At 35.7% G+C, this 26,673-nt stretch overlaps 1 protein-coding gene across 4 annotated transcripts in view; it reads right to left on the reverse strand.

The window, feature by feature from the left end:
* Window positions 1-26,673, reverse strand: part of LOC149568846 (shaggy-related protein kinase kappa-like) — a 68,433-nt gene that overhangs the window by 14,444 nt on the left and 27,316 nt on the right. For all 4 annotated transcript variants that reach the window (XM_089821722.1, XM_089821720.1, XM_089821723.1 and 1 more), the window contains one exon: window positions 17,878-17,952. In XM_089821722.1, coding sequence (XP_089677848.1) covers window positions 17,878-17,952 — 75 coding nt within the window. The remainder of the gene's footprint in view (window positions 1-17,877; window positions 17,953-26,673) is intronic.

Genomic DNA, 26,673 nt, shown 5'->3' on the forward strand with positions numbered 1-26,673 from the left:
CTCCTAAGCTAAACAGCGCAGATACTGTTACAAAATTATCTCTTGACCTTGTTTTCTTACAATATTTGATATAGTTTGCACAGCTAATAAGTCTTAGTTGACTTTTTGGTACTTGAGGTTCCTAGTACATCAGCCTACATGACAATCAAGCATTATTTCAGGTAAAAGGTTTTCCCTCAAATCATCAAGCCACTGCTGTTCTATTTATGTGTATCTTGTGAAATAGCACAGCCTCCAATTTCTATCCATAACCTGCAATATCAGTACTGATTCTTCTGGTGTACATAGCTTTCAAATTTATCACCCTTGAATCATAGAAAATACATGGTACTTTTGGTATGGCTCAAAATTCATCAGGTATTGAATCCGATGTGCCAACAGAGATGTAGAAATTGAACCTGTCTGCTGCATTTTCGTGGAAATGCAAGAAAATGCAACAATGAAGACCTAATCAAGACTTCATGCAATTATAAGTAGACGCAAGGTAGTAGTTTTGGTCAATTAGGGACAGGCTTGATAGTATTAACCATTGGTTTGATGGAGTGTTATATTACAGAAAAATGATAATGCTAAACAGATAAGTTACTTCAGATGATATCATAAGCTGCAGGTCAATATATGATTTGAACATAAAAAATAAAATATGACAAATTTTAGTGGCACAGTAGAGACAAGCACAATGTATAGCTGCATGCAAAAATATGACTATGTAAATAGCTACCTGAATTAATTAAATCTTCACTGTACATACAGCAACAAGGGGGCATGCCATTCATCCTAATCATTAAGTGACTTGTTGGGACCAACAGCAAGTTTCTTTGTTCAGTACATCCCAGGAGAAATTCATGTTTACACTCTTACACAGACCATCCCCTAGATGGAAATGACAACCATCCTAACTTGGCACATTTTACTTGCAGTTGTATTGTTAATTTTCAAGTCTCCCTTGATTTCTGCAAAGGCGATGCTTTGTGGTATTTACTATGTCAGGCCACAGATGGCCTCCTCAAGCTCTGGTTTGTTATGTGTTGCTCTACCAGCATTGAATGAGTATGTACAGAACTGTGATCTCTTAAACCATATTATGGAGTGCGATAGATATATGATTCCACAGCCAGTCAATATTTATCAGCCCCTGATCAAGAGTTACTATGAAGTTATCAATAGTGAGGATTATTTGAATTACAAATAAATACAAATTTGTTTGTAACTTTTAAGATGACCATACACTCTCGCAAAGTTACTCATATAAAATAAAAAATTTACAGCAATATGCAACTAAATCGTGCAGTCACACAAATTATTTGAACAAGATGAGCACAAATATGTTGTTGCGCAAATTGTAATGTTATTGATAACCCACTGGGAGATGCTTGACTTGACTTTATTGTAAGTAGTAATGTTTGCAAGGTGTCTGATGTACTCAGCTGGAAAAAGAAAATCTCCAGATTTGGTCATCATGAAAGACTTAATTCTTCAGATAATTTAGAAGATTTGGTCTTAATGGCATGTAAATGAGAATTTGTGCAAGCACACTGCACCTAAGCCTTGCGTACAACCAAAGTCAAAAGCAATTTATGTTTGAATGATTCAATGATGTCAATGGAAACAAATATTGCTTCAAATTGTGTTTGGTGAAGAAAAGAAGACATGATACTGTTGTTTGCCCAATATACCCTGCAAATGTCACATATTAGGAAAAACAAGTTCCTCAATAAATTATTATTGTAAGGTTCAAGAACCAAGAACCATGAAAGAAGTGGCTTCTAATTCTACCACTTAGAGCAATCCTTCGGATGATTTAGCCAGTGCACAAGAGTCCTTTTAGGAGTCTATGTCAACGCCTACTTCTATAGCATGTGGCCCAAACATAGATGCAATAAACATTAGTTCTTCCTTTGCACCTCCTACTACAAGAAGTTCACAGACCACTCTGGACAGTAAAAAAAATGGAGGAAGATTGCTAATAAGAGGCAAAAAGGCAACTACAAATCTCTAGTACTACTCTAGCTTGTCATTCCACATTATTGGACCTCTGTATTGACAAAAACTTGTGGTCAATATTGCAGCTATAGATCTTGGGCTCAATGTCCCATCTTATGAGACATTCAGCAAGATATTAATGATATTAACAAACAACAATTATAGCGGTCAAAGAATGTATGCATCAGAATGTCATGTGGGTTGACAGATAGAAGGAATTTAACTCCTGTCAACTTCCTTGTCTCTTGATATTGACAAAATCTTCCTGAAATAGATGAATCAAATATGTGGTTACACTATTCATGTTGTTTGACGAGGTGATCATGTATTTAAGGCCACCAAATATGGTCCCATTTATTGCAAATAATGTTGTTTGTGTTGCTATGGTGACTCTTGATGAACAAGTATCCCTCTAATGAATTTTAACCTGTTCACAACAAACTGCCTTGATCTAACCCTAGAGGGCAAAACTCAAACGGATTAGGTAGATAATATTGAAAAAAGTCATAAACAGTTATCAAATTCATCTACAATAATACTTGAGGAATTGTGTATGATGTGCTCATTCATTAAGGACAAGGAACTAGTTCAATCAAGGTTGACAAAATTTGCCATGCAGTTCCTTGAATTACACTCTTTGTCAACTAAAATGAATTTAATGCAAATGTTTGTTTCAAATGAGTAGATGGAGACTAGCTTCACAAACCAAACAGATGGCATAATAATAGTAGTACATTTGATGGTTTTTGGAATATAGCAAAACAAGTTGAAAAAATTTTAAAGCCTCTACTACAAGTTTTGAGGTTAGCGGATGGGGTTAACTGACACAAGGAGGAAACTGAAAAGCTAGGACCAGAGGCACACCTAACTATCGAATCACCTTGCTGAGTAAACACAACAAAGCAAACGCCACAAAGAACAACACCAAGGAGAGAAGGAACAAAAAATACTTTATTGATTCATCAAATTATCAGCTTACATGCCCAGCTGTAAGGTCTTCTGGGTTATGGCCAATACAAAGATTCAACTTCAAGATCCACAATCTCTATTAATCCAACTCTAAACTTGATCCTCCAAGATCATCTGCTCCCAACTCTCTAAGTGATACCTAACCTAAGCCTAAACACCCCTATTTATACTTGCCAAAATGGCTTACAGAAGTTTCTAAATTATTAGATAATAGAAGGCCGACCTTAAAATGGTCTACACACATCCTAAGACAAGATCCTTACATTAAAGTCATGATCCAAATTAAATACGCAAGTCAGCTCAAACTAAGAACCAATCACAAACAAACTCAGTCAAAGAAGGAACTGAGCATCACCAAACATCAAGTTCACTCGACATGCGAAGGAACGCTCGGTCAACGCTGGACAGCTCGACACATATAGAAATGCTCGGCTAACACTGGACAGCTCGACACATATAGGAACTTGGCAATGATTGCAACCCGACAACCATTGAATTCGGTATTAACTAGCAGAATGAACAAAGATGAGCAGGATAGCAAGGCAACCCAAGATGCTCCTGCATCAGTCAATCGAGGTTGAAAGAAATGATTCTCTTGAATCATGCAAGTGTCACAACTTGAGTTGAATCCAACTTAGATTCAAAAATTCATGTAGCATCTTCAACTGGTTTGTTCTTCCACTTCACCAAATATTCATAGTAATTTTTTCCTCTTGTGTTTTTACCAATTCTCCGATCCAATATCTCTTCAACCTCCTCAATCTGCTTCTTAGGATAATCATCTGGTACAACAACTTCATTATCTAACTCATGATACTTGTGCAAATCAGCAACATTGAATATAGGAGATATGTCTATATCATTAGGTAACTCAACTTCATAAGCATTACCACTGTCAAACTTCCTCAAAACTCTACAAGGACCAAACCTCTTCATTCTCTGTTTACTATACATTTCAATTGAAAATCTGTATTTCTTCAAATGAACCATCACCAACTTCAAAAACATGATGTCTCCTACAATTATCAGCATTCTCCTTATACTTCCAATTACTTTGCTTCAACCTCAACTTCACTTCCTCATGCAAAAACTTCATAAAATCAGCAAATACTTTCCCTTCAGCACTTCTCTTCTCCTCACCAACAATATCCCTCAAATCTGACATACCTTTGGGCTGCATTCCAATAACAATCTCAAAAGGTGTTTTCCCAATACTCCTATTCACAGAATTATTATATGCAAACTCAACTTGTGTCAATACCATATCTTAATTACTCGTCTTATCTCCAACTAGACATCTCAACAAATAACCCAAACTTATATTCACAGCCTTTGTCAGTGGATGGAATGTAGAACTAAACTTCAACTCAGTATCCATCTTCTTCCACAAAGCCCTCCAGAAATAACCAACAAATTTACTGTCCCTATCAGAAATAATACTTCTCAGCAATCCATGCAATCTAACAATCTCTTTGAAGAAAATATCAGCAACATGCACAGCATCTGATGTCTTCTCGCATGGTATGAAATGTGTCATCCTAGAAATTCTATCCACAACAACAAATATGGAATCATACCCTCTTGTTATCTTAAGTACTCCAAGAACAAAATCCATACTGATGTCACTCCAAGGTTCCTCCGAAATAGAAATAGGTGTATAAAATGCAGTATTCTGACTTACTCCTTTTGCAACTTGACAAATTCCATAACTCCTACCAAACTTTTGAACATCCTTATACATTTGTGGCCAATAATACTTATCCTTAAGCAAACTCAATGTCTTATCAATTCCAAAATGTCCAGCCAATCAACTACAATGCTTTTCCTTAATCAAAATAACTCTCATAGAACTTCTTGGTATACAGAACTGAATTCCTTTGAACAACATGTCTTCTTGAATGAAATACTCATCATACTTACTCAGTTGACTTGATAGATTTGGTGCTCTGCACTCTCTCTGCGCCTCAAAAAAATTAGAGTCAGTATCATACAACTCCATCTCATGAAAACCAAGAACTTCAACCTTCATCTCGGTCAATAAAGAACATCCTTTGCTCAATGCATCTACAACTCAGTTAGTAACTCCACTCTTATGCTTTATCACAAATGTGAAACTCTGCAAATAATCAACCCACTTCATATGTCTCTGATTCAACTTATGTTGGCTTTCCAAATACTCTAAAGCTTTATGATCAATATATAACACAAATTCCTTAGGAATCAAATAATGTCACCACTTCTTCAAGGCTTAAACAATAGCATAAAACTCTTAATCATACACAGAATACTTCCTTTTAGCATCATTCAACTCTTCACTATAGAAAGCAACAAGTTTACCTTCTTGACTCAACACAGCCCCTATTGCACTACCACTTGCATCACATTCAATTTGAAATACCTTATTGAAATCAGACAAAACTAATACAAGTAACTCAACAACCTTTTGTTTCTAAGTCTCAAAACTCTTATTAGCTCCATGTATTCACTTGAAATCATTTTTATCTCCTCCCATATGGTCTCACTCATAGCATTACAAACAAAACTGAAATTCTTTATGAACTTCCTGTAGAAACTAGTCAAACTGTAGTGCCCACCCATAGTTTACTTTTCCATTATATTTACTAGACTATGTATATGCCTATTTCATGCATGTGTTAGTTTCAACGGTATTGGATTTATAATTATGAAATTATTTCATGACTTGGATTACATGTATATTAATAAAGAATTACTTAGTTGACTATATTTCATGTGTTATTTAATGATTATAGTTACTAGTGCATTAATAATGCTTTAATGATTCATAGTTAATAAATGTGATTTCTTTCATAGCAATGTCAGATGATGCTTTAATGATGATTATTTCATATTCATAACAATGCATTAATTTATCTGAGCATTTGATGTTCGACTTATAATTATTATGGTACTTACCCCATACTTGCATGCGTATGGTGCGTGTCTATTTTATCTTTATGTTTGTCATGTTTGATGTGGTTAAAGGAGGGAGTCGCAATCACCTGCTAGTCAAGATCTACATGATATACCATCCCCTGTCATTGCTTGTTTAGTTTAGATATATTTATATACATGTACATGCTAGTTTTTTATGCAGAATGTAGGCACCGGGCATCGACTTCCCTAAATTGTCAAGATGAGTGTGCCCTATCACAATTACTCAATGGTAAAAATGGGAAGATAATGTTCAAGTACAATCTCGGCCATAGCCTAAATACTTGTCTTGCAAGGAGGACTCGTAACTAACTTTCCACCCTTTTTAAACCCATGAGTTTATCTTTGTCTGTGTTGTTTGAGTTTGAGTTTTGGTTTTGGTTTTGATTTGGTAATGTTGTTTTTATGTGGATTTCCCTATGTGATATATATGGTAAATGATTTAATTATAATATCTGTGTTAATCATATAATTAAATATTATTTGATTAAAAAGAAAATATTAAAATATAAGAATATTTAATTAATTAAAAAAACTAATTAAATGTGTTTTAATTTAAAAGTCTAAATTTAGAAAACTGGCTAAAGAGTAATCTAAAATATGATGATATCTAATTAATTAAATATGTACTTCAATTTAAAATATTTAATTTAAGAAGTTGGACAAAAAGAGAATTAAAATATTAAAATATAAAAAAATTAATATTGTTTTATTATAATTATTTATTTAATAATAATTAAATTAGAGTTGCATTTAAACAATGAGCTTTGATTATTATTATTAATTTAAATAATAAACCATGCTTTAATTAGTGCTTGTACTAATTAATAAACTAGAGGAAAATAAAATACAAAAGAATAAAATTTAAAGATAAAGTTATAGTTCTAATTGTGGCGTAATTATATTTAATTCATTTAATGATAATTATTTAAGAGTTTTATTTTAATAATAAACTATAAATAGTGTTATTAATTAAATTAATAAATATATTATTAAAAACGCTTCAAAAATTAATTAAAGAGAGAAAGCTAATTATTTAAATTAAGATATTTTGTAATTAAATATCTAAAAGAGTTGTGCAAGAAAAGGTAAAAAGTAACAAAGTAATAAACAGTAATTAATTAGTGAGTTCCCTCTCGTGATTGCACAATCAGAGCCCCAATTTAGGGGAGAACTCTTTATCAGAGATCTAGAGCTCATTTTGCAATTACACAGATTTTGGAGAGCAAAATTCCAAATTGAATCAAAAGAATTGTTGAAAGTTTTAGAGGGTTTGGATTTGCATGCATTCACAGATTGTCTCAGATTGTAGCTGTGGTTTTGAGGTAGGGTTTGAAAATTCATTGTAGAATTTTGAAAGATTTGTCTACTTCGTGTTTCCTCGGTGTTTGCATATTGCTTATTAATTCACTGTATTGATTGTTAAATAAGGAATTATGTTGTAGATTTTGAAAATAAAAATTTATTAATCAAGAAAACTTGAATGAGAAAAATTATAAAAAATTATGCAAAAAATTATTATGACTGTATTCTTTTAAACCCCTTTAGATAATATAAGGAATATTTGATTATGGAAATTGGAACAAAACAATAAATTGCACAGTTAGAGTTTCAACTATAAATTTGTCACTGGAACTATGAGATTATCATGAATTTTCTAAATATAGATAAATATTATTTTTATATCTAAAATAATTTAATTGCAAAATTTATTAGAAAAAGAAAAAGATTAATTGAGAGGAATGCATGTTGTAACTAAACTTATGCATGTATGTGAAAACAAATATGCTAAAAATAGAAAGCTAAGTATAGCATGGTTACATGCATGTGAAAACAAATATGCTAAAAATAGAACGCTAAATATAGTATTGTTACATGTATGTGAAACAAATATGCTAAAAATAGAAAACTAAGTATAGCATAGTTGCATGATTTGAGAGATCAAAGACATGCGAAAATACTAATTGCATGCGTATTTTTATTTATATAATTTAATTTTCAGATTTATTTATTTAAATAATAATAATAATTTATTAATTTCTAAAATTAAATAAATATTATCCATTTAATTATAAAGCGAATGTTAGTATTAGTGATTATTTAAATCTAATTAAACTCTTAGTGGCATATAAATGATTTTATATTTATTAATGCAAGAGGAAGGTCAATAAATAAATATTTAGAACTTTATTATATTTTAAGAAAAGTTGTGGTAGAGTTCACTTTGTAATCATTTAGTTAATAATTATTTGACTTTGTGAGAGAAATTATAAATAATTAAATTAAATTTATAATTTTATCTCTATTTGCATTATGAATTAAAGGAAAAGTAAATATTAATATTAGACTTAAATAAAAGTCATATTAATATTTTAGAAATTGAAATTAATATCAATATTTAAATATAATAATATACATTTACGTTACTAATTAAATCATTTATGATTTAAGATTATTTAAATTAATAATATGATAATATTGCATGATATTTTATATGCACAAAAAGATTGGATATTTAAATACTTATCGTTTTAAATAAGTATATTAGCATGACAATTTATATTAATATGTATATTCTTACTTTATTTCTAAACACATCTTTATGACCCAAACTAAAACAAAAGAAATTGGTGGAATTAAATCATGTCACTAAAAACTATGTGTTTTCTAATATTCTATTTAGTCTTGTGATGTTTTCTTTTTTATAGTTTTTCTCTGTGGATTGTTTAGTTGGCTAAGTTAGGATGTGAACTAGAGGCGTTTTTTAAATTTTCTTTTATGATCATTTGACTGGATGTTATGATGATATTTGTAATTTGAATTGAGATTTATACTTTAAGAGCTTTATGTTATTGAGCATTAATGAGGACTTAGGTTTTGAGAACCAATATTATTTTCGAGCTACCTGTTAAGGAACCAAATTCGATCAATATTACTTTTGTGGTATGGGACACTATTGTGATTTGTGATTTGTGATTTTTGGAAAGGTAGTCGAGGTGCATGTCTATAGGAGTGGCTTGCAATGGCTGCCAGAGTAACTCATTGTAAGCTGTGTAACAAGTGATAATATAGTAATTAAAATATCTTGCCTAGCCCTTTGCCTTGAGATACATTAAAAAGATAAGTTAAAGATTTTTCCTCATCCATGCCTTGAATGCTTGTATAGACTAAGAATAAGATGGAGATGATACCTTAAGAGGTATGACTAGTTTTTTCGTCATCATAAGTATTCTGGTTCCGCATAGTCACTAGGGGGTCAGGGTCTTGAGAGACTGTCAAGGTAACCTTAGAGTTGGCTCATGTGATGACACTCGATAATATGTAGCCCAAGTCTCCTTCATGTTTTTTTTTTTTAATATTTGCCTCTAGTGGTGTACTTGTTGGATATTAGTTTGATGATGTATCTATTGTGAGTTATTACTCATTGATTAGATGTTAGTTATTATTAACAGTTGACTTTTATTAATGAATGATTAGTTATTCATTAGTGGTGTTTTTATTGTTGGAGTTAGTGATTGGTAGTTTACTTTTATTGATGACAGTTGTTATCTGTTGGTCATTGTGCTTGTGACACTTGACATTGTTTTCGAGGTGGTTGTATATTTTTTGTCTTGGTATTTGTATGTTGACTTGGTATGTAGTGTTGGTATTGGAATGAGTGTCCTTTCAATTTTGATTATCTCTTCTAATTGAGTAGTCTGTGTTACCCTTGACGTAGTTTTGGCTATCAGGAGTCTTTGCCTCAGATTATTTTATAATTTGATTATCTATGTGTGGATCGTACCTTATATCTCCTGCACAGTGGGAGTGGGAGCCTGATTAAGTAACCACGCGGTCGGGAGGTAGTGTATTCTTACCATTTGGGTCCCCCTCAGATTGATAGATCTTGGATACTCTTGATACAGTGGTACCATTATCATTCTTCCTCTTATCTTGAAGACTTCTATACATTTGATGTATCTATGTATCATGTGTTTTAAGATCCTACGGGATATTGTATTGTATATTGATGTACTTGTATCTATTTTCACATACCCTATGACATCTGTGATGTTATTCATTAGATGTGCTTTCATATTATTAGTTGTACTTATGCATTTGCTTATATGATTATGTATGTGTTTATTCATTTTATGATTATGGACATTGTAATTGAGACTTACACTTATTAATAAAACTTTCTTAAATGTGACTCAACGTGAAGGAACCCTTGAGGAACTGAAATTGTACTTGTAATTTCTTATGTGTATTTGATGTATATGTAAATATTGCTTCCGCATTATTGTTACTTTGATGTTGTTTAAACTTCAAAAAAAAAAGTTCAGTAAACTTTGTAACATATTAGGTTTATTTCTTTTGGGTTCCCAAGCGGAGCGTTACACAAACCATGAAATGATCTTACCTCACCCACATTCTCAAATGTAAGTCATTCCAAAATTGTTTTAACCTTCTCAAGACCCATTCTCAATCCATCAGCTAAAATCATAAATCCCAAATACACAATCTCCTCTTGCATAAAGAAACGCTTTCAAATTCATCAGCAACTTCTCCTCTTTCAACCTCTACAATACTTGTCTAACATGCCCAAGATGTTCTTCCTTAGTCTTACTGAATATCTGAATATCATCTAAAAAAACCAATCACAAACTTACCCAAAAATCTCTTGAGAACATTCATCAACCTCATGAAAGTACTAGGTGCATTAGTCAAACCAAAAGGCATAACCAACCATTCATACAAACAATCCTTTATCTTGAAAGTAGTCTTTCATTCGTCACTTCCCTGATTTTGATCTGATTATAACCACTCTTCAAATCAATCTTCGTAATACTTTGATCCACTCAAACAATCCATTATATTATCCATCATTGGCATAGGAAACTTATATTTCACTACTATCTTATTAATTGCTCTGGAATCAGTCCACATTCTCCATTCTTCTTAGGTGCCAATATAGCAAGTACAGCACAAGGACTCAAGCTTTCACTAATCAAACCTTTCTGCAACAACTCCTGGACTTGTTTGTTAAGTTTTTCATTCTTTGTAGGTCTCAATTTGTATGGTGCTTTATTCGATAAATTAGCCCCAGGAATCAGATCCATATAATGACTTATACTTCTTACTAGTGGTAAACCATCAAGTATGTCTCCAACAACAATCTCCTTGTACTCATTTAGCAACCTTTCAATTCCTACTAGCACTCAGCTAAAACTATCAGTTTCTGTTGTCACTCGACTTCTACTATGTTCTGTTACTCGACCTCTATATGTTGCTCGGTCATTACTATATTCTACCGCTCGGCTATTTCTACCACAACTCGACCCTCTAGGAATCATAGCAAAACATACTTAGTCCTTTTTCATTTCCTTCTGAAATTGTTTTCCATTAACCATGCAAACTCTAACAATAGTACAATTTATTGCATCAAGAACTTCAACGAAAGGCAACAGTATTTTCTTTTTTCCATTCACCCAAAGTGTATATTGATTTAATCTACCATTATGCACAACATGTCTATCACACTGCCAAGGTCTACCCAACAAAATATGGCAACAAACTATAGGCATAATATCACACAAAACTTAATCAAAATAGTTTGCAATCTTTAGTTTCACAACACATTGCTAACTTACCTACAATTTATGCTCATCTTTGACCCATGAAACATGATAAGGTTTAGGGTGTCTCAACCTCTGCAATTGCAACTTTCTAACCAACTCCTCTAATGCCAAATTCGCTGTATTTCAACTATCAATGATAACTTTGCAGCATTTTACTGTCATCTTACATTTGGTCTTGAAAATACTTCTCCTATGAACAAGTTCCTCATCAATAGTCTTATTACACAAAGTTCTCCTTACCATCAAGTTTTCTCCAACCTCAAGCCCACAAGGTGAACCCTCAAGATCTCCTTGAATTACAGCATTTCTATTACCTTGTTTATTTTCACCAGAGTACCTATACTCAAAGGATCTATGCCCTTCTTTGCTACATCTGAAACAATTACCACAAAAACCTCCTCTAGACCTCTTCCTCGATAAGAACTAGTACCTCCTTGGCAAGAACTACCACCTTTCCACTCAGTCTTTCTTCTATCATTAGTTTTCCATTCAGATTTACTCTTATCTTGTGCAAAATTGTAAGATCTGCCACCTTCTCCATAAGATCTATCTCTGCCTCTCTGGAATCTACCGCCTCTACCTCTCTATCTTTGTTCATGCTTCTTTGTCAAGATCTCCTTAGCTTTCAAGGCATATTGCTATGCTTCTTCTACACTTTCCAAAACTTATTTCATCTTGAATTCCAAATCTCCATCCATTTAGATATCGCACAACTTTCTCAACCTCATCATCCACATGTCCAAATCTAATGTCCAATCTATAGAATTCCTCAATATACTCCTTCACAGTCATGTCCTTTTGTCTCAAATTTTGCATCTTTCTCGACAAGCTAACTTGGTAATCAGCGGGAAGGAACTTCTTCACCTTGTTCACCATTTTCAACCAAGTTCTGATCTTTTCCATTCCTCCTCTGTCTATTAGTTTGCAAATGCCCCCATATCTCTACACAATGAGGCGTGACCTTTCAACCTAGTGACTGCAATCTTCACCTTCCTATTATTAGGAGTGCCTTCAAACTCAAAGAACTTCTCTATATTAGAGATCCAATCCAACACAACATTAGTGTTCAATTTTCCATCATAAAAAACAACTTCCACAACATGCTTTGAATGTGCCCTAGACAATGCTCTCAACAACCTTTACTCATCTTGATCTTCTTTAGGTTCCGGATTAGGGTTTGCTACCATTGCTTCATCATCACTCACATCATCAAGATGCCCTCCTCTCCTTTGGGTTATCTCCACAACATCTAATCTGGCTACAATCTATCTCAACATATCCATAATAGCAGTGTCAACATTTCCTCTACCTCGACCCATCTTGACAAACAAGTTCCTGCAAGATCGTAACCCTCTGCAAGTTATAGGTCGAATCCGCAAATCTGCCTCCCTACAACCAAATCCAACTTATGGTTCTACATGATTCAATCCTCACAAGACGAAACTAAGAGTTGATACCACCTAACGCAAGAAGGAAACTGAAAAGCTAGGGCCAAAGGCACACCTCACCATCCAATCACCTTCCTGAGTAAACACAACAGAAGAAAACGACCCGGAGAACAACAACCAAGGAGAGAAGGAACAGCAAATACTTTATTGATTCATCAAATTATCAGCTTACATGCCCAACTGCAAGGCCTTCTGGGTTACGATCAATACAAATATTCAATCTCAAGATCCAATCTCTATTAATCCAACTCTAGACTCGATCCTCCAAGATCATCTGCTCCCAACTCTCTAAGTGATACGTAACCTAAGCCTAAACACCCCTATTTATAATTGTCAAAATGGCTTACGGAAGTTTCTAAATTATTACATAATAGAAGGTTGACCTTAAAACGGTTTGCACACATACCAAGACAAGATCCTTACATTAAATTCACAATCCAAATTAAATATACAAGTCGGCTAAAACTAAGAACCAATCATAGACAAACTTGAACAAATAAGGTACCAAGCATCAGCAAACATCAGGTTCACTCGACACACAAAGGAACGCTCAGCCAACACTGGACAGCTTGGCACATACAGAGATGCTCTGCCAACACTAGACAGCTCGACACATACAAGAACTTGGCAATGACTACAACTCGGCAACCACTGGAACTCGGCGTTAACTGGTAGAATGAACAAAGATGAGCAGGATAGCACGGCAACCCAGGATGCTCCTGCATCAATAACCCCCTGGCTATTTGTACGAGGCCATGAATAGGACCAAGGAGACGATGAGAGGTAGGATGGAATGTAATAGGGCCAGGTACATGCCATCATGGAACATGATAAATAGGAGATGGGAATGACAAATGCGCTCCCCTCTCCATGCTATTGGATATAACTTGAATCCAACACTATCATGAACTCAAAAAAGTTGCACTTAATTATGGAAAAGTTGCCAGTTTACAAGTAGACAAGGGGTTTCTCAAGTATGTTTGTCGTGCAAGGCTAGATGACCTTTCAAACCACATAGACTTTACAAACTTTGGAGAAGCTATCTCTATCCTGGTGATGTACATTAACGGCGGTAAGCTATTAGTAGATCTTATATGATATCTGTCCCATTGGCTATCTTTAGCCTCATGGAATTTTAAAACTGATTTTGTTAAGTAAAACAAAATGTAACTAAATATTAGTTAAGTAAAACAAAATATCAAAAGGTGTGAATGGAAAAGTTGTGTTTCCCTCAAATGATAGGTATAAAAGGGAGAGATGAGAGTTTTATTTTAAAAGAAGGGGAAGGAGGAAGAAAGAGTGGAGCATAAGAATTATGGAGGTGTTAAGAGAAAGTAAAGGGAAGAAAATAAGGAAGTGACTTTCAAAAGGTGAAGGATTATGACACTCTGATCAGATTGTGACTATTTGAAAGAGTTGCGACTCAAAAAGGTCATAGTTATGACAAGTTGTGACCCTTCGAAAGAGAGACAATTATGAAGGGTCATGACTCTTGCCAAAAGGTGGACATGATGAAGAGGTGTGACCTCTCCCTCACATAGGAAGACACAAATAAGTAGGATCAAACTGATGGGAAAAAGGGGTAGAGGAGATCTAAAGCAGATTTAGAGCAAAAGTATAAGGTAGGACCTCAAATAAGAATTGAGCAGGAAAGAAGAAAATAAGAAGAGGATATGCGGATCTTAAATGGGATACGTTTAGATTAGAAAAATAGTAAAGATGGATTTGATAAGAGAGAGATAGGTAAGAATTAAATAAGGAATGAAAGGGGCTATAGGCGTTCTCAAACAGATGTCTCTTTTCATAACCAAAGGGTGTGACCCTTTCATAAAGGGCATTAGAAAATGAAAGGGTGTGACTCCCTACACTCAAAGGAGATATTAAGAAGATTCCATTTGAAGAAGAAATTAAAAAGAGGGAGATCAATTAGAAGAATCGTATATTATTCTAAAGGGCAACAATGAATTATGCTATTTAATACCTTACAAGATAGGTAAGTCCTGAAGTGGTATGGGTCAGGCTACATCATGCAAAGGCAAGGGATAAGTCCTGCAGTGGAATAGGCATGGGCTATGCCATAGTGATAGAGGGCCACACCACTCTAACAACTCACAACCAAGAATGCAACAATATAGAGACCAAGAAAAAAAATGCTTCACAAATAATTTTATTATACTTGAAAAATCCTTACAACACCCACAAGATGATATGACTTCTTCAACATAAGAGAAATCCTAAATAAGAGTCTTCACACCAAGAGCTTCACCAATAACTTCTACCTGAAGAGCTACACCTTTAGAGTTTTCACACCTTGAAGTCTTCACGCCTTCTAGCTTCTACTTCTCAAACTTGATTAGAAATGCTCATATCCCTTGCTTAAATAGGCACTTACCACCCAATGCATGACTTATCCACAACCTTCTAGAATCCCACCTACACAATATCCACAACCTTCTACAACTTCCATAACCTTCTACAATATCCACAACTTTCTACAATATTCATAACTTTCTAGAATTCTACCCACACCTCAATAAATGGAATGACAACCATTTTTTTATTTTTTTTTCTAGTATGCCACCTATGCACCTCGAAAATAGAAATCCTCTTTTCCCTTTTTTCCTGTTTTCTATTTTTTAATTATTTTTCTTCCTATTTTCGTCACTTTCTCTCTCCACAAATTTTTTTTTTTTTTTCTTTTTTTTTTCCCATGCAAGATGCTCCTGCATCACATAGAAAGACAAGGAATAAGGCTTGTGGAGGAATGGGCATGGGCCACATCATAGAAAAAGACTAATTGTGAAGGATAATCCATATCGATAGGAAGCAATTGCAATAAGAGGGTTACAGTGAGGCCTCACTAGGTACACCTCATGAAGCATGAGGCCAAGGGGGACCAAGTTTCCGCTCTTGGGCCTAGGGTTGAGGTAAGGGCATCCTATTGTGATCCTATGTTGTGATACTACACAGTTTAAAATTTGATGCAAGAGTCACGCAGCATACAGTTGCAGTGGTGTTTCACAGATTGACATGGGATCTAAGGATCTTACTGATGGATAAGCTGCTTCCTTATTTTAGGTTCCACGGTATGGCACATCCTGATTACGTAATTACCAGTACGAGCTATGGGGAGGGTTGTAATGTGCCCATTTTGGGACATTAGAGAAATTAAGCCAAATGCATAAAATATTTTGAAGTGACTTAACTAATATCTAATTACTTTTTACATACTATCAGTCAAGGCCCTTGTTAATTTGACAAACTTATAGACATTGATATGTAGTAGAATTTTCAAAATGAGCCAAATAATACCCATGAGCACAGTCTTTGTTAGCATCTGAAGGAAATGCAGAGATTGGTAAGACGAGGTAATATGTTTCTCTTCTTTATTGTCTGGCATTATCGTAATTAAGAATACCTAACAAGTAGTTTAGCAACATTATATTTCCAGTCCATATTTGTTAACACAAAAGCTTTCAGTCAAACTTGAGACTTTTTATCATCAACATTTCAGATCACACCACATGGTCCATTATCAGGATGAAGAGAGCAAAAAAGTGAGTTCACAGAACATTTTGCTTTCTGAGAGAGAACTATGATCTAATACCATTGAAAATATCCAAAAGGAGGAGATAGCATGATCCATTATCAGGATGAAGAGAGCAAGAATGTGAGTTCAAAAAACATTTAGTTGTCTGACAGAGAAAAGATATAACAAGTTCACATTGATCTAGGAGCATTGAGAAAATTCAGAAAACGGAAGTAGCTCATAGTGTAAGGATAATGGCTGAAGATATGGGATGCTGTAAACCTGCAACAATACTATGCTCTTTTGTCTAAGCTGGGGCAGGAAGCACAGGGTTGTTAAGGTGAAATATACCATCAAGAAAAATACCTTGATAATTTTAAATTTAACAAAACTGCACCCATGATGGTGGGGGAGAAGGCCCCAATAAAAGCCAAAAATAAAACCCATCATTAGGGGACTTGAGATTGAAGATGATGCAGAGATTAATTAGACAGGAACATGATGCATTCTCTCTTCTGTTGTCAACTTACTGAAATTAAGTGCTCTTCTAATGAAGAAACTGTTGTCAGGATAATTAGTTGTTAGTTGTTGTCGAGTGACAGTTGGCACTCACAGCAGGTCGACACCCTTATAACTTTGTACTTATCTTCGAGAGGTGTAAGAATGTTAGAATGGTGATGTCATTGTGGCTTTTCTGGAGATACATCGTAATGATAATTCAATGATCAATGAATATATCTGTCAGTTCTCTATAAATTGTGCATATGTGTACTGTTAAATTTTACTTGCGTTCTGTTATGTTCTGAACACTCACCCTACAGGGGAAACAGAAATCGCATTTGGTTGTCTGAGAGGATAGGTAGGCAGAATTGTTGAGCCAGACTGCCAAATTATGGTCTGATAATTCATTTCTTCGTGTTGATGATTGAATGAGCTCCCAAAATAATGGTCTGATAGCTCATGTTGACCTTTTGTGTAACTGGGGCAGGAGACCCAGGGTCCCTACAATATGAGGCAATGCCAGAAGGAGAATTGTGCATTGACTAAATTGTTGAAGAAGAGCAGAAATCATCATAATTACAAATTCTAAAATTAATTATTATTATTATTTATAAACTTGTAATTTTAGCTAATCTATCCTTAGTTTTTTTATTGTTATTTCTTAATTTTATAAATCAATACATATAAATATAAAACAACAATAACCATATCCCAATTCAGAAGTTCTTCAATACTTATTATCACAAATACAATGATTCTCTGTGTTGACTAATTTTTGTACAGATCCCAGTGATATCTATCACATAACATAAGCACCTGCTTAAACAAAATCACAGTCATATTTCTTCAATAGAATAACAAGCAAATAACTTACTAGGAGATTTTGTGGCTTGATATCACGGTGGCAAATACCAACACAATTATGAATGTACGCAAGTGCTCTGCAAATCTGAATAGCAACAAAACATATTTTAGAATGGAGAGATTGCTGCCCAAAGATACCTAACCAAACCAAAGCACTTATTCTACAGAATTGAAAAAATAGTGTTCTATTTTTTTCTTTTTCAAAACAGCATTTTAATCCAAGATTCATCAACCAATTCACTTTCTTGCACTAGAACCATCCTTAACTATCATTGGAAACATCCAGTGAGTAAGTCTAATAATAATAAATAAAAATGATGTGCTACAGAAGAACTGTGCAAACCATACATCATCATAATTACATTTTCTGTTCCTAAGCATAGCGTCTAGTCTCTTTGGACTTCATAAGTGTGTTGTACTGGTTTAGATCATTCTGGGCTATTACAACAAGAATTACAAGATCGCAGAGTTGTGAAACCATTCCCCCGTAGCTTTTCAAGCATTTGAACTGCAGCTCTCCATGCTCTTTATTTGTTACAATGTCCAACATATATTTATAAGAAGAGTGAGCCCAATCTGAAGACAATGAGGATAGACACTTACTGCTTCATGATACCTGAAAGTTATTGATCGTGGACTTAAAAAATGCCAAATAATGCATATTGAACTACAACTGTTCCTGGATCTTATGGATTCTTCCAAAAGTATGAGGAGCAGATCCTTTTAATATAATGCACGTGGCCAAGGACACTAAGTCCAACATAAATAGACTCTTACAACTTCACTTTGTAAGAATTTGCCTTAGGGTAAAATGACGCCAAGATCAAGAAGCTCAAGAACAATGCACAATATGGGCCAAATGATGTATGATCATAATAACAATATGAGAATGAATAATGTACATACACACTAGGAGTGCCTAAATATAAAGGCCTCTAGAATGCTTCTAGAATGACTAGGAATTAGCAAAATGATAAGCCTCGCAACTAAGCACATGTCCACCAATAGTGGATTACCCTCCATTGAGCACAGGAGTTAGTGCGATGATGAGAGGATAAGCCTACATAGGTGTGTCACATAAAATTATGTCAGTGCGATGATGAAAGGATAAGCTTACATAGGTGTGTCACGTAAAATTATGTTGTAGACACCATGTGCTTAATTAGAGTGCGAACAACTATGTTGTCTACATGACAACTCAATTGATTATGCAAACTCTAGTGTTGTAGACACCATGTGCTAAAATAGAGTTACCAACTCTTGTGTTGTCAATATGACAACTCATATGAGTATGCATACTCCTAGGTGTCTAACCTAATAAATAATAAAATAATGCATTTATCCTAAGTAAACTTAAGTGTTAATAATAATTATTTACACTAACATCCCCCCTTAAGTGCAACTTAGAGGAATGCACTTAAGCTCACAAACGCTATGATGAAATGCATAATGGGTCCCGGTTACAAGGCCATGTTAGGTACCCAAGTACAAATGCAATGCTATACATACAATGTAATGCAATGAAACGCAATCTCTCTGAAAATGGAGAAAGAGGGAAAACCTCATGGGAAAAACCCTCCCCCAAAAAGAGAGATAAGTACAATAAAGAAGAGAAGAGTCATGTGACCCCCCTGGTGAAAAATCCCTCACCCCCAAGAGATCTCGCAAATGAAGATACTTGACATCCGTGAAGGGTTTGGTGAAGATGTCAGCTATCAACTGCTCTGTAGGACAATACTGCAATACAATGACCTGCTCATGAATCAGCTCTCTGATGTAGTGCATATGAACCTCAATGTGTTTTGTCAGCAGATGTTGGACTGGATGTTTTGAGATTTGAATGGTACTCTGATTATCACAATGGATGATTGTGGGTCTAAGTAGATCAAAACCAAACTCCTTCAGAATCTGTTGCAACCAAATAGCTTATGTTGTTGCATTTACAGCTCCTCGATACTCAACCTCAGTCGATGAAACAGCAATAATGTTTTGCTTTTTACTCTGCCAACAAATGGGGCTGGAACCAAGATGAAACATATATCCTGAAGTAGATTTGCGAGAATCAAGATCTCCTACATAGTCTGAAGCTGTATATCCCACTAACTGTAGTCCAGTACCAGCTGCATAGGATATCCCATATGTATGTGTACCCTAGATATAGTGCAAGATTCGTTTGGCTGCCTTCCAATGAAGTTCATGTGGCTCTTGCATGAAGCGAGAAACCATGCCAACTGCAAATGAGATGTCAAGGCGTGTATGTGTCAAGTAGATGAGGCTTCCAACCAATTGTCTATACAAAGTAGCATCAACAAGTGGAGTGGAACACTTTGCTTCTAACTTAACACCTGAAAGAAAGGGAGTAGGTGCAACCTTGTAGTCACTCACGCGAAACCAAGCAAGTAGATCAAAAGCATACTTGGGTTGTGATAATGTAATCCCTGATGAACACTGATGTATCTCAATACCAAGGAAATAATTAAGTAGAGCCAAGTCTGTCATCGAAAACCTGTCCTGCAAAGTAGCCCTGACACTATCAATAATCCCTGTAATGATCAAGTCATCTACATAAAGCACAAGTAGCAAATGAAAATCATCCCTCTAAAGAATGTAGACATTCGGATTGAAATGACATCTGGTGAACAATGCTAAGAGAAGAAAAGAATCCATCTTGGCATACCAAGCTCTTGGAGCTTGTTTAAGTCCATAGACTTTTTCAATTTGCAAACCAAGGTAGAATGCTGAATGAATCCCTGTGGCTGCTCCATATAAATCTCCTCGTGAAGATCACCATTCAAGAATGTGCTTTTCACATCCATCTGATGAACAACCCATCTCTGAGCTACTGTTATAGCTAGTGTCAAATGAATAGAGTTCATTTTTGCAACTGGTGCAAAGGTCTCAATGTAGTCAATGCCAGGTACCTGAGAGAAACCTTTTGCAACAAGTCTAGCCTTATGTTTATCAACACTTCCATCCGCTGCAAACTTGGTCCGATAGATCCACTTACGTCGAACCAATTTTCTTCCCTTAGGAAGAGAGACTAAGTCCCATATATCATTTCTCATAAGAGAATTATAGTCTTCCTCCATTGCTCTATCCTATTCTGGAATACCTGAAGCTTCTTTGAATGATTGTGGATCGGAAGCAACTGCAATATAAGCATGTGGGAGTGAGTTGTGTTGTGATCTTGTCCTCCTAGTATCTAAAGGATTCCCTGTCAATGGTCCTGCCGCATCCAATGTCAACTGAGCCCATTTAGGTCTAGTGGAAGAAGATGTAGAAGGTATATCCTCAACCTCTGTTGGCCGATGCCTGTGTTTGGGTTGTGGACGAACATCTTCCAAGTCACTGTCACTACTGTCACTCTCTTCAATGAAGGAGGAAGGAGGAGTTGAAGAAGAAAAGCTTGGACAACTTTCTTCAAAGTGTACACTACTCTCATAGAATATGTCATGTGTCTCTGGATCCAGCAACTTGTAGGCTTTATGTGAGTCCACATATCCAACAATGATGCAAGGTTTGCTTTGAGCTTCCAATCCCTTGCGTTTCTGTAGAGGTATTCGTGCCCATGCTGGACAACCAAAGACTCTGAAGTGCTTAACAAAAAGTTTCCTACCAATCCAAGCTTCAAAAGGAGTTATACCATCCAAAGCTTTGTGAGGACTCCTATTCTGGATGTAGTTAGCACAATTCATTGCTTCAACACAAAAAACTTGATCAAGAGACTTATGTAGTAGCATGCAAGTGGTCATCTCCTTAAGGGTTCTGTTTTTCCTTTTAGCAACACCATTCTACTGTGGCGTGTATGGCACTAATGTTGAAGGTCAATTCCCTCTTGAGTACAAAAGTCTATTAGTCTTGAGTTCACATACTCTCCCCCATTATCTGTTTGAAGAATTTTGATGGCTTTTTCTGATTGCTTTTCCACTTGAGCCTTGAAGCTGAGAAATTTGTCAAACACTTCACTCTTATGAGCCATGAAGAAGACCCAAGTAAAGCGAGAGTAGTCATTAATGAAGGTGAGTGCATAGCAAGCCTTGCCAAATGATGGGATTGGAAATGGGCCCGCAACATCACTATGAACCAATTCAAGAACACATTATGCTCTCCAAGACTTCCCCTTGTCAAACATTTTTTCTAGATGTTTCCCAAGTGAGCAACCTGAACAAACACCTTCTAAAAACTAGACGTGAGGTAGACCATGAACCATTTTCTTGTTGCTAAGCTGATGAAGATACCTGTAGTTGAGATGTCTCCAAATCTCTCATGCCACAGTTTGCTTTCTGTATTGGAATGCATTAACAAGGGTTGTGCATTAGATTTTGGCACAAAGGAAGAGAAAGTGTAAAGCCTTGAATCGTGATTGGCTTCACCTATTGCAACCATAGAGTCATCCTTAATACTTTTCACTACCACTGAATCAGGAAGAAATTCAACCTTATTTCCACCTCCATAGTGAGTAATTTGGTAGACTGAAAGAAGGTTGGAGGTAAGATTAGGAACATAGAGTACATCCTTGAACACTCCATTGTCCATCTCAACTTCACCTTTTCCTTCAACTTCCACTTTAGTATCATCCCCTACAAAGATGTGTGGTACCTCAGAAGGTGTCATGGAAGATAAATCTCTCTTTGAAGCACCCATGTGATGTGTGTCACCTGAGTCAATGATCCATTCTCCCAAACTAATAGTGTTTGTGAGTAAAGTTTGCCCTTTGCCCTTAGAATCTGAAGATGAAGATCCTTTCTCCTTATAAGCATTAGGCAATGGAACATTGTGTTTCTTTATGATGTTCTTCAACTCATCATGACCCATCTTCTTACAACAGGCACACTCCTTCTTTTCTTGATTAGTATCCCCCTCTTTGTTGGTATTAGGAGAAGACTTGCCTTGTTGATGATTTGATGTTGATCTTTCCGTATCCCCTTGTTTGTTATCTTTCCACTTCTTCTTTTTGCCCTTTCCTTTGTTTGAACTTTCACCAATTGAATTTTTAGAACCCTCATTATTAGCCACCAATGCCTTAGACTTTGAAGACTTGAGAATCCCCATTGTTATCAACTTAGCTTGTTCATCCTCTAACAGTTGAGCATAATCATCAAAAGTGATTTTTTTATAGGAAGCTCCTAAGGTAGTCTTTGTGGTGTTGAATGAAGAGACAAATGTGGAGTATTCAGAGGGCAACTTATTGTGACTTAGATAACTCAACCTGTCATCTTTAATAGGACTACTACAATCATAAAGTTTTGTTCTTAACTCATTCACCTGAATGATAAAATCCTGAATAGAATCAAAGCTCTTAAGATCTAGGGCGACAAGCTCATCTTCAATCTTGTAGACATCCTCCTCAGTCACTTTACCATATAGGTTTTTAAGGGCATCCCAAGTTTCCTTAGATGTATATCATACTTCATGATCTAATAGAGGATCTTGTCTTCAACCCCTAACCTAAGAATACTTAGGGATTTCCTATCTGCTTTTTTCCAAGCATCAATTTCACTTTTAGATACTTGATCACTTGTTGGATTAGAAAAAGAACCATCTACATTTTGAGAAACTTCGTCATGCATCAATTCACACCATTTTTTAACAGACCATGTGGCATAAATATGCGGTGTTAATTTTGGAATCTTAAGATTTCCCATGATGCAAGAAAAGAAAGATAACAGCAGGAAACGAGGAACACAACACCAAGAGATACCCCCCTTTTCACTCAATCAAGAAACCACCCCCCCCAAATGAAAGATTTTGACACTTTATACTTAGTGCGATTACAATAGCCACTTGCCAATTTTGGCCTTAGTGGTCTTCTAATTTTGTTGCTTACAACCTCCTCTTGGAGTTCAACTTTGGAACTTTACAATGTAGCTCAGAAATACAACAATTTTGAAGCAATACAATGCAAAAAAGGACCTATTTCTAAAAGTGGTATTTTTGTCCACACAAGCCTATAATCTAATTGCAAATCTAGAAAGTAGACAAAGAAATATGCACTTTCAAAAAAAACGAAACCTGAAAATGTGTCCAGATGAGCCATACAGAGCGTTTGAAGTTGCAAAATGCAGGATTGGACAAGTACAGTCACCAAAAACTGCAATTTCTGACAAATCCATGGACCAAAACCAAAAAATAATAGCACCACTGAATAGTTTAGGAAATTCTAGCCAAAATTAAAAAAAATTGCACCTGATTTGGAATCCGAATGACTGAGATATGGCCTCCTGAAGTCAGACTATCAAATCAAAACTGAATATGGCAAGGGCTCTGATCGGTAAACTACAAGGTTAAATTTGACGTCCAAACAGTCGCCACGGCAATGCAATCTGGCCTGCCGATGACGGTCAAACAACCGTCAATTTTAATGTTGTAAAATGCTTGTGTCAGCAAAAAAGCCCTCCCTGGATGACGTGGCAGGTATGAATGCTGACGTCAGTAGGTGACGTCAACAGTACAAACGGGTGACTGTGCATAACACGTGGCAGCTGACTAGGACGCACGACAGTGAAGTGGCTCAGCCTACGTGTCAGGTGCATTGGCTACTTACGTGTACTTGCAGATGTGTCACTCTGTAACATGGCAGGCGTGGAGTCACTGCTTGGTGATTGGGCAGATGTGTTTTACATGGCATGTCGTCATATGCATGGCTGACTATGCTTGGACCGGCAGGAGCTGCGAACGTCGCCAATGCCGGAGATTGGACAGACAACGGTAAGGGAATCACCAGTGGGAAGTGGAAGAGCCGCCGAGAGGCCGACATTGTCGCCGACGAGGGACAAAAGAACCGGCGTGGAATGCGATCGGCCAGCGTAGAGTGCGGGAGAATATGCGTTGATGGTGGGATTTTTTAATCCCATATGTGCAAGGTCTTTGAAACCAAAGGTGTATAAATGCGTGATGCCACAAAGACTAAAGTGGCTTGGACAGGCTGGGTCGTATGTGAATGTCGAATTTGTTGTGGAGACCTGGATTTGAATGAACGTCAAATTTGGTGAAGTCTGTCGCTAGTTTAAATGGAATATGCCGAATCCTGTGATGGAATATTCCGCACGGAGGTTAAAATTTGACCACTCAATTCTTGCAAGAAGAAATTCTCTACAGGCCTAATTGGCTGAAAAAAATTTGGAAAAAATAATCTGAAAATTGCAGACAGAAATTACAGAGAAAATATATACAAATCTGAAAAATAAATTCGCAAATCTAATAAATCATACCAAATTCTGCAAATCAGGCCTTCGGGTGCCAATTTGCAAAAAAAAATTGCCTCAAATTTGACTATGGCCTAAGGTAGGCAAATTTATAGTCAAATTTAACCGAATCGGCGCTCTGGACGCAATGGTGAGGTCTACTTTGACTCTAGACGCTCCCAATGACTGCAGATTTATCGGATCTGAATCGGTGGACCTCCGAGAGGTGAAGTAAGAATCGTCTCCAATGGCTATGAAATGACGCTCCTATGGCTCTAATACCATGTAAGAATTTGCCTTAGGGCAAAATGATGCCAAGATCAAGAAGCTCAAGAACAAAGCACAATATGGACCAAATAATGTATGATCATAATAACAATATGAGAATGAATAATGTACATACACACTAGGAGTGCCTAAATATAAAAGCCTCTAGAATGCTTCTAGAATGACTAAGAGTTAATAAAATGATAAGCCTCACAACTAAGCACATGTCCACCAAGAGTGGATTATCTTCCATTGAGCACAGGAGTTAGTGCGATGATGAGAGGATAAGCTTACATAGGTGTGTCACGTAAAATTATGTTGTAGACACCATGTGCTTAATAAGAGTGGGAACAACTGTGTTGTCTACATGACAACTCAATTGATTATGCAAACTCCAGTGTTGTAGACACCCTGTGCTAAAATAGAGTTGCTAACTCTTGTGTTGTCAATACGACAACTCATATGAGTACACATACTCCTAGGTGTCTAACCTAATAAATAATAAAATAATGCATTTATCTTAAGTAAACTTAAGTAAAGTGTAAATAATAATTATTTACACTAACACACTTATCATTGGAAGTTATTAGAAATAAGCTTGACATATGCCACAAATAGTTAGAGAAATCTACTTTTGAAAAAACTTATTGCAACTCCACAGTTACATGTATATGTATGTCACCGTTGCTTATAAAACTCCAACATATTAGGCAGTTTCCTGTGAACTTTGTGTAAAATCTGGGTTCACTTTCTCAAGACCAATTGTTTGTTCACAGTTTTCATTTTCTTAGACGGTTATGCAATCTCTTACCCTTTGGACAAGGGTGCGGTATCCTCCCTTGACTAAGTGCGTAAAACATCAAGGGCAATGATAGCATCAGATTCTTGAAGAGTGATTCCTGTAGCATCTTAACAACTCATAGCTCCTTACAGCCAAGTTTATAAATGGAAGAAATAATGCCTAAGAAAAAGAGACACCTTGATTCTGAAAGGTAATGCAAAAGGAGACTGATCTTTCATTTTATAGAACTATATCTAAATCTATGCATCTGGAAAATTACTTCTCCGCTGGAGCTTATAATTATGCCATGAGAGTATTCTAAGGTTATGTTTCCATTGATGGCTATAGAATGATGCTACTTTTAAAGGTGGACCTGTTGTGAGGTTTTCACACCATCACCCCATTGAAGATGGGGACCCCCACTTTTTGCTCACAGTTGTTAGGTCAATTAGGTTTTGGCAGTAAATTTGGCAATTTAGAGCTTTAAAGACTGAGGGATAACACAAAAAACCAAATGGCCAAATCATGAGTTTAAAGAGGGAAAATTGAAATTGAAGTATGTCGGGATCATGTT

This window comes from Cupressus sempervirens, chromosome 3 (assembly GCF_028749045.1).
Source record: "Cupressus sempervirens isolate cs-2001-9-10 chromosome 3, ASM2874904v1, whole genome shotgun sequence".
NCBI classification, from domain to species: Eukaryota; Viridiplantae; Streptophyta; class Pinopsida; order Cupressales; family Cupressaceae; genus Cupressus; species Cupressus sempervirens.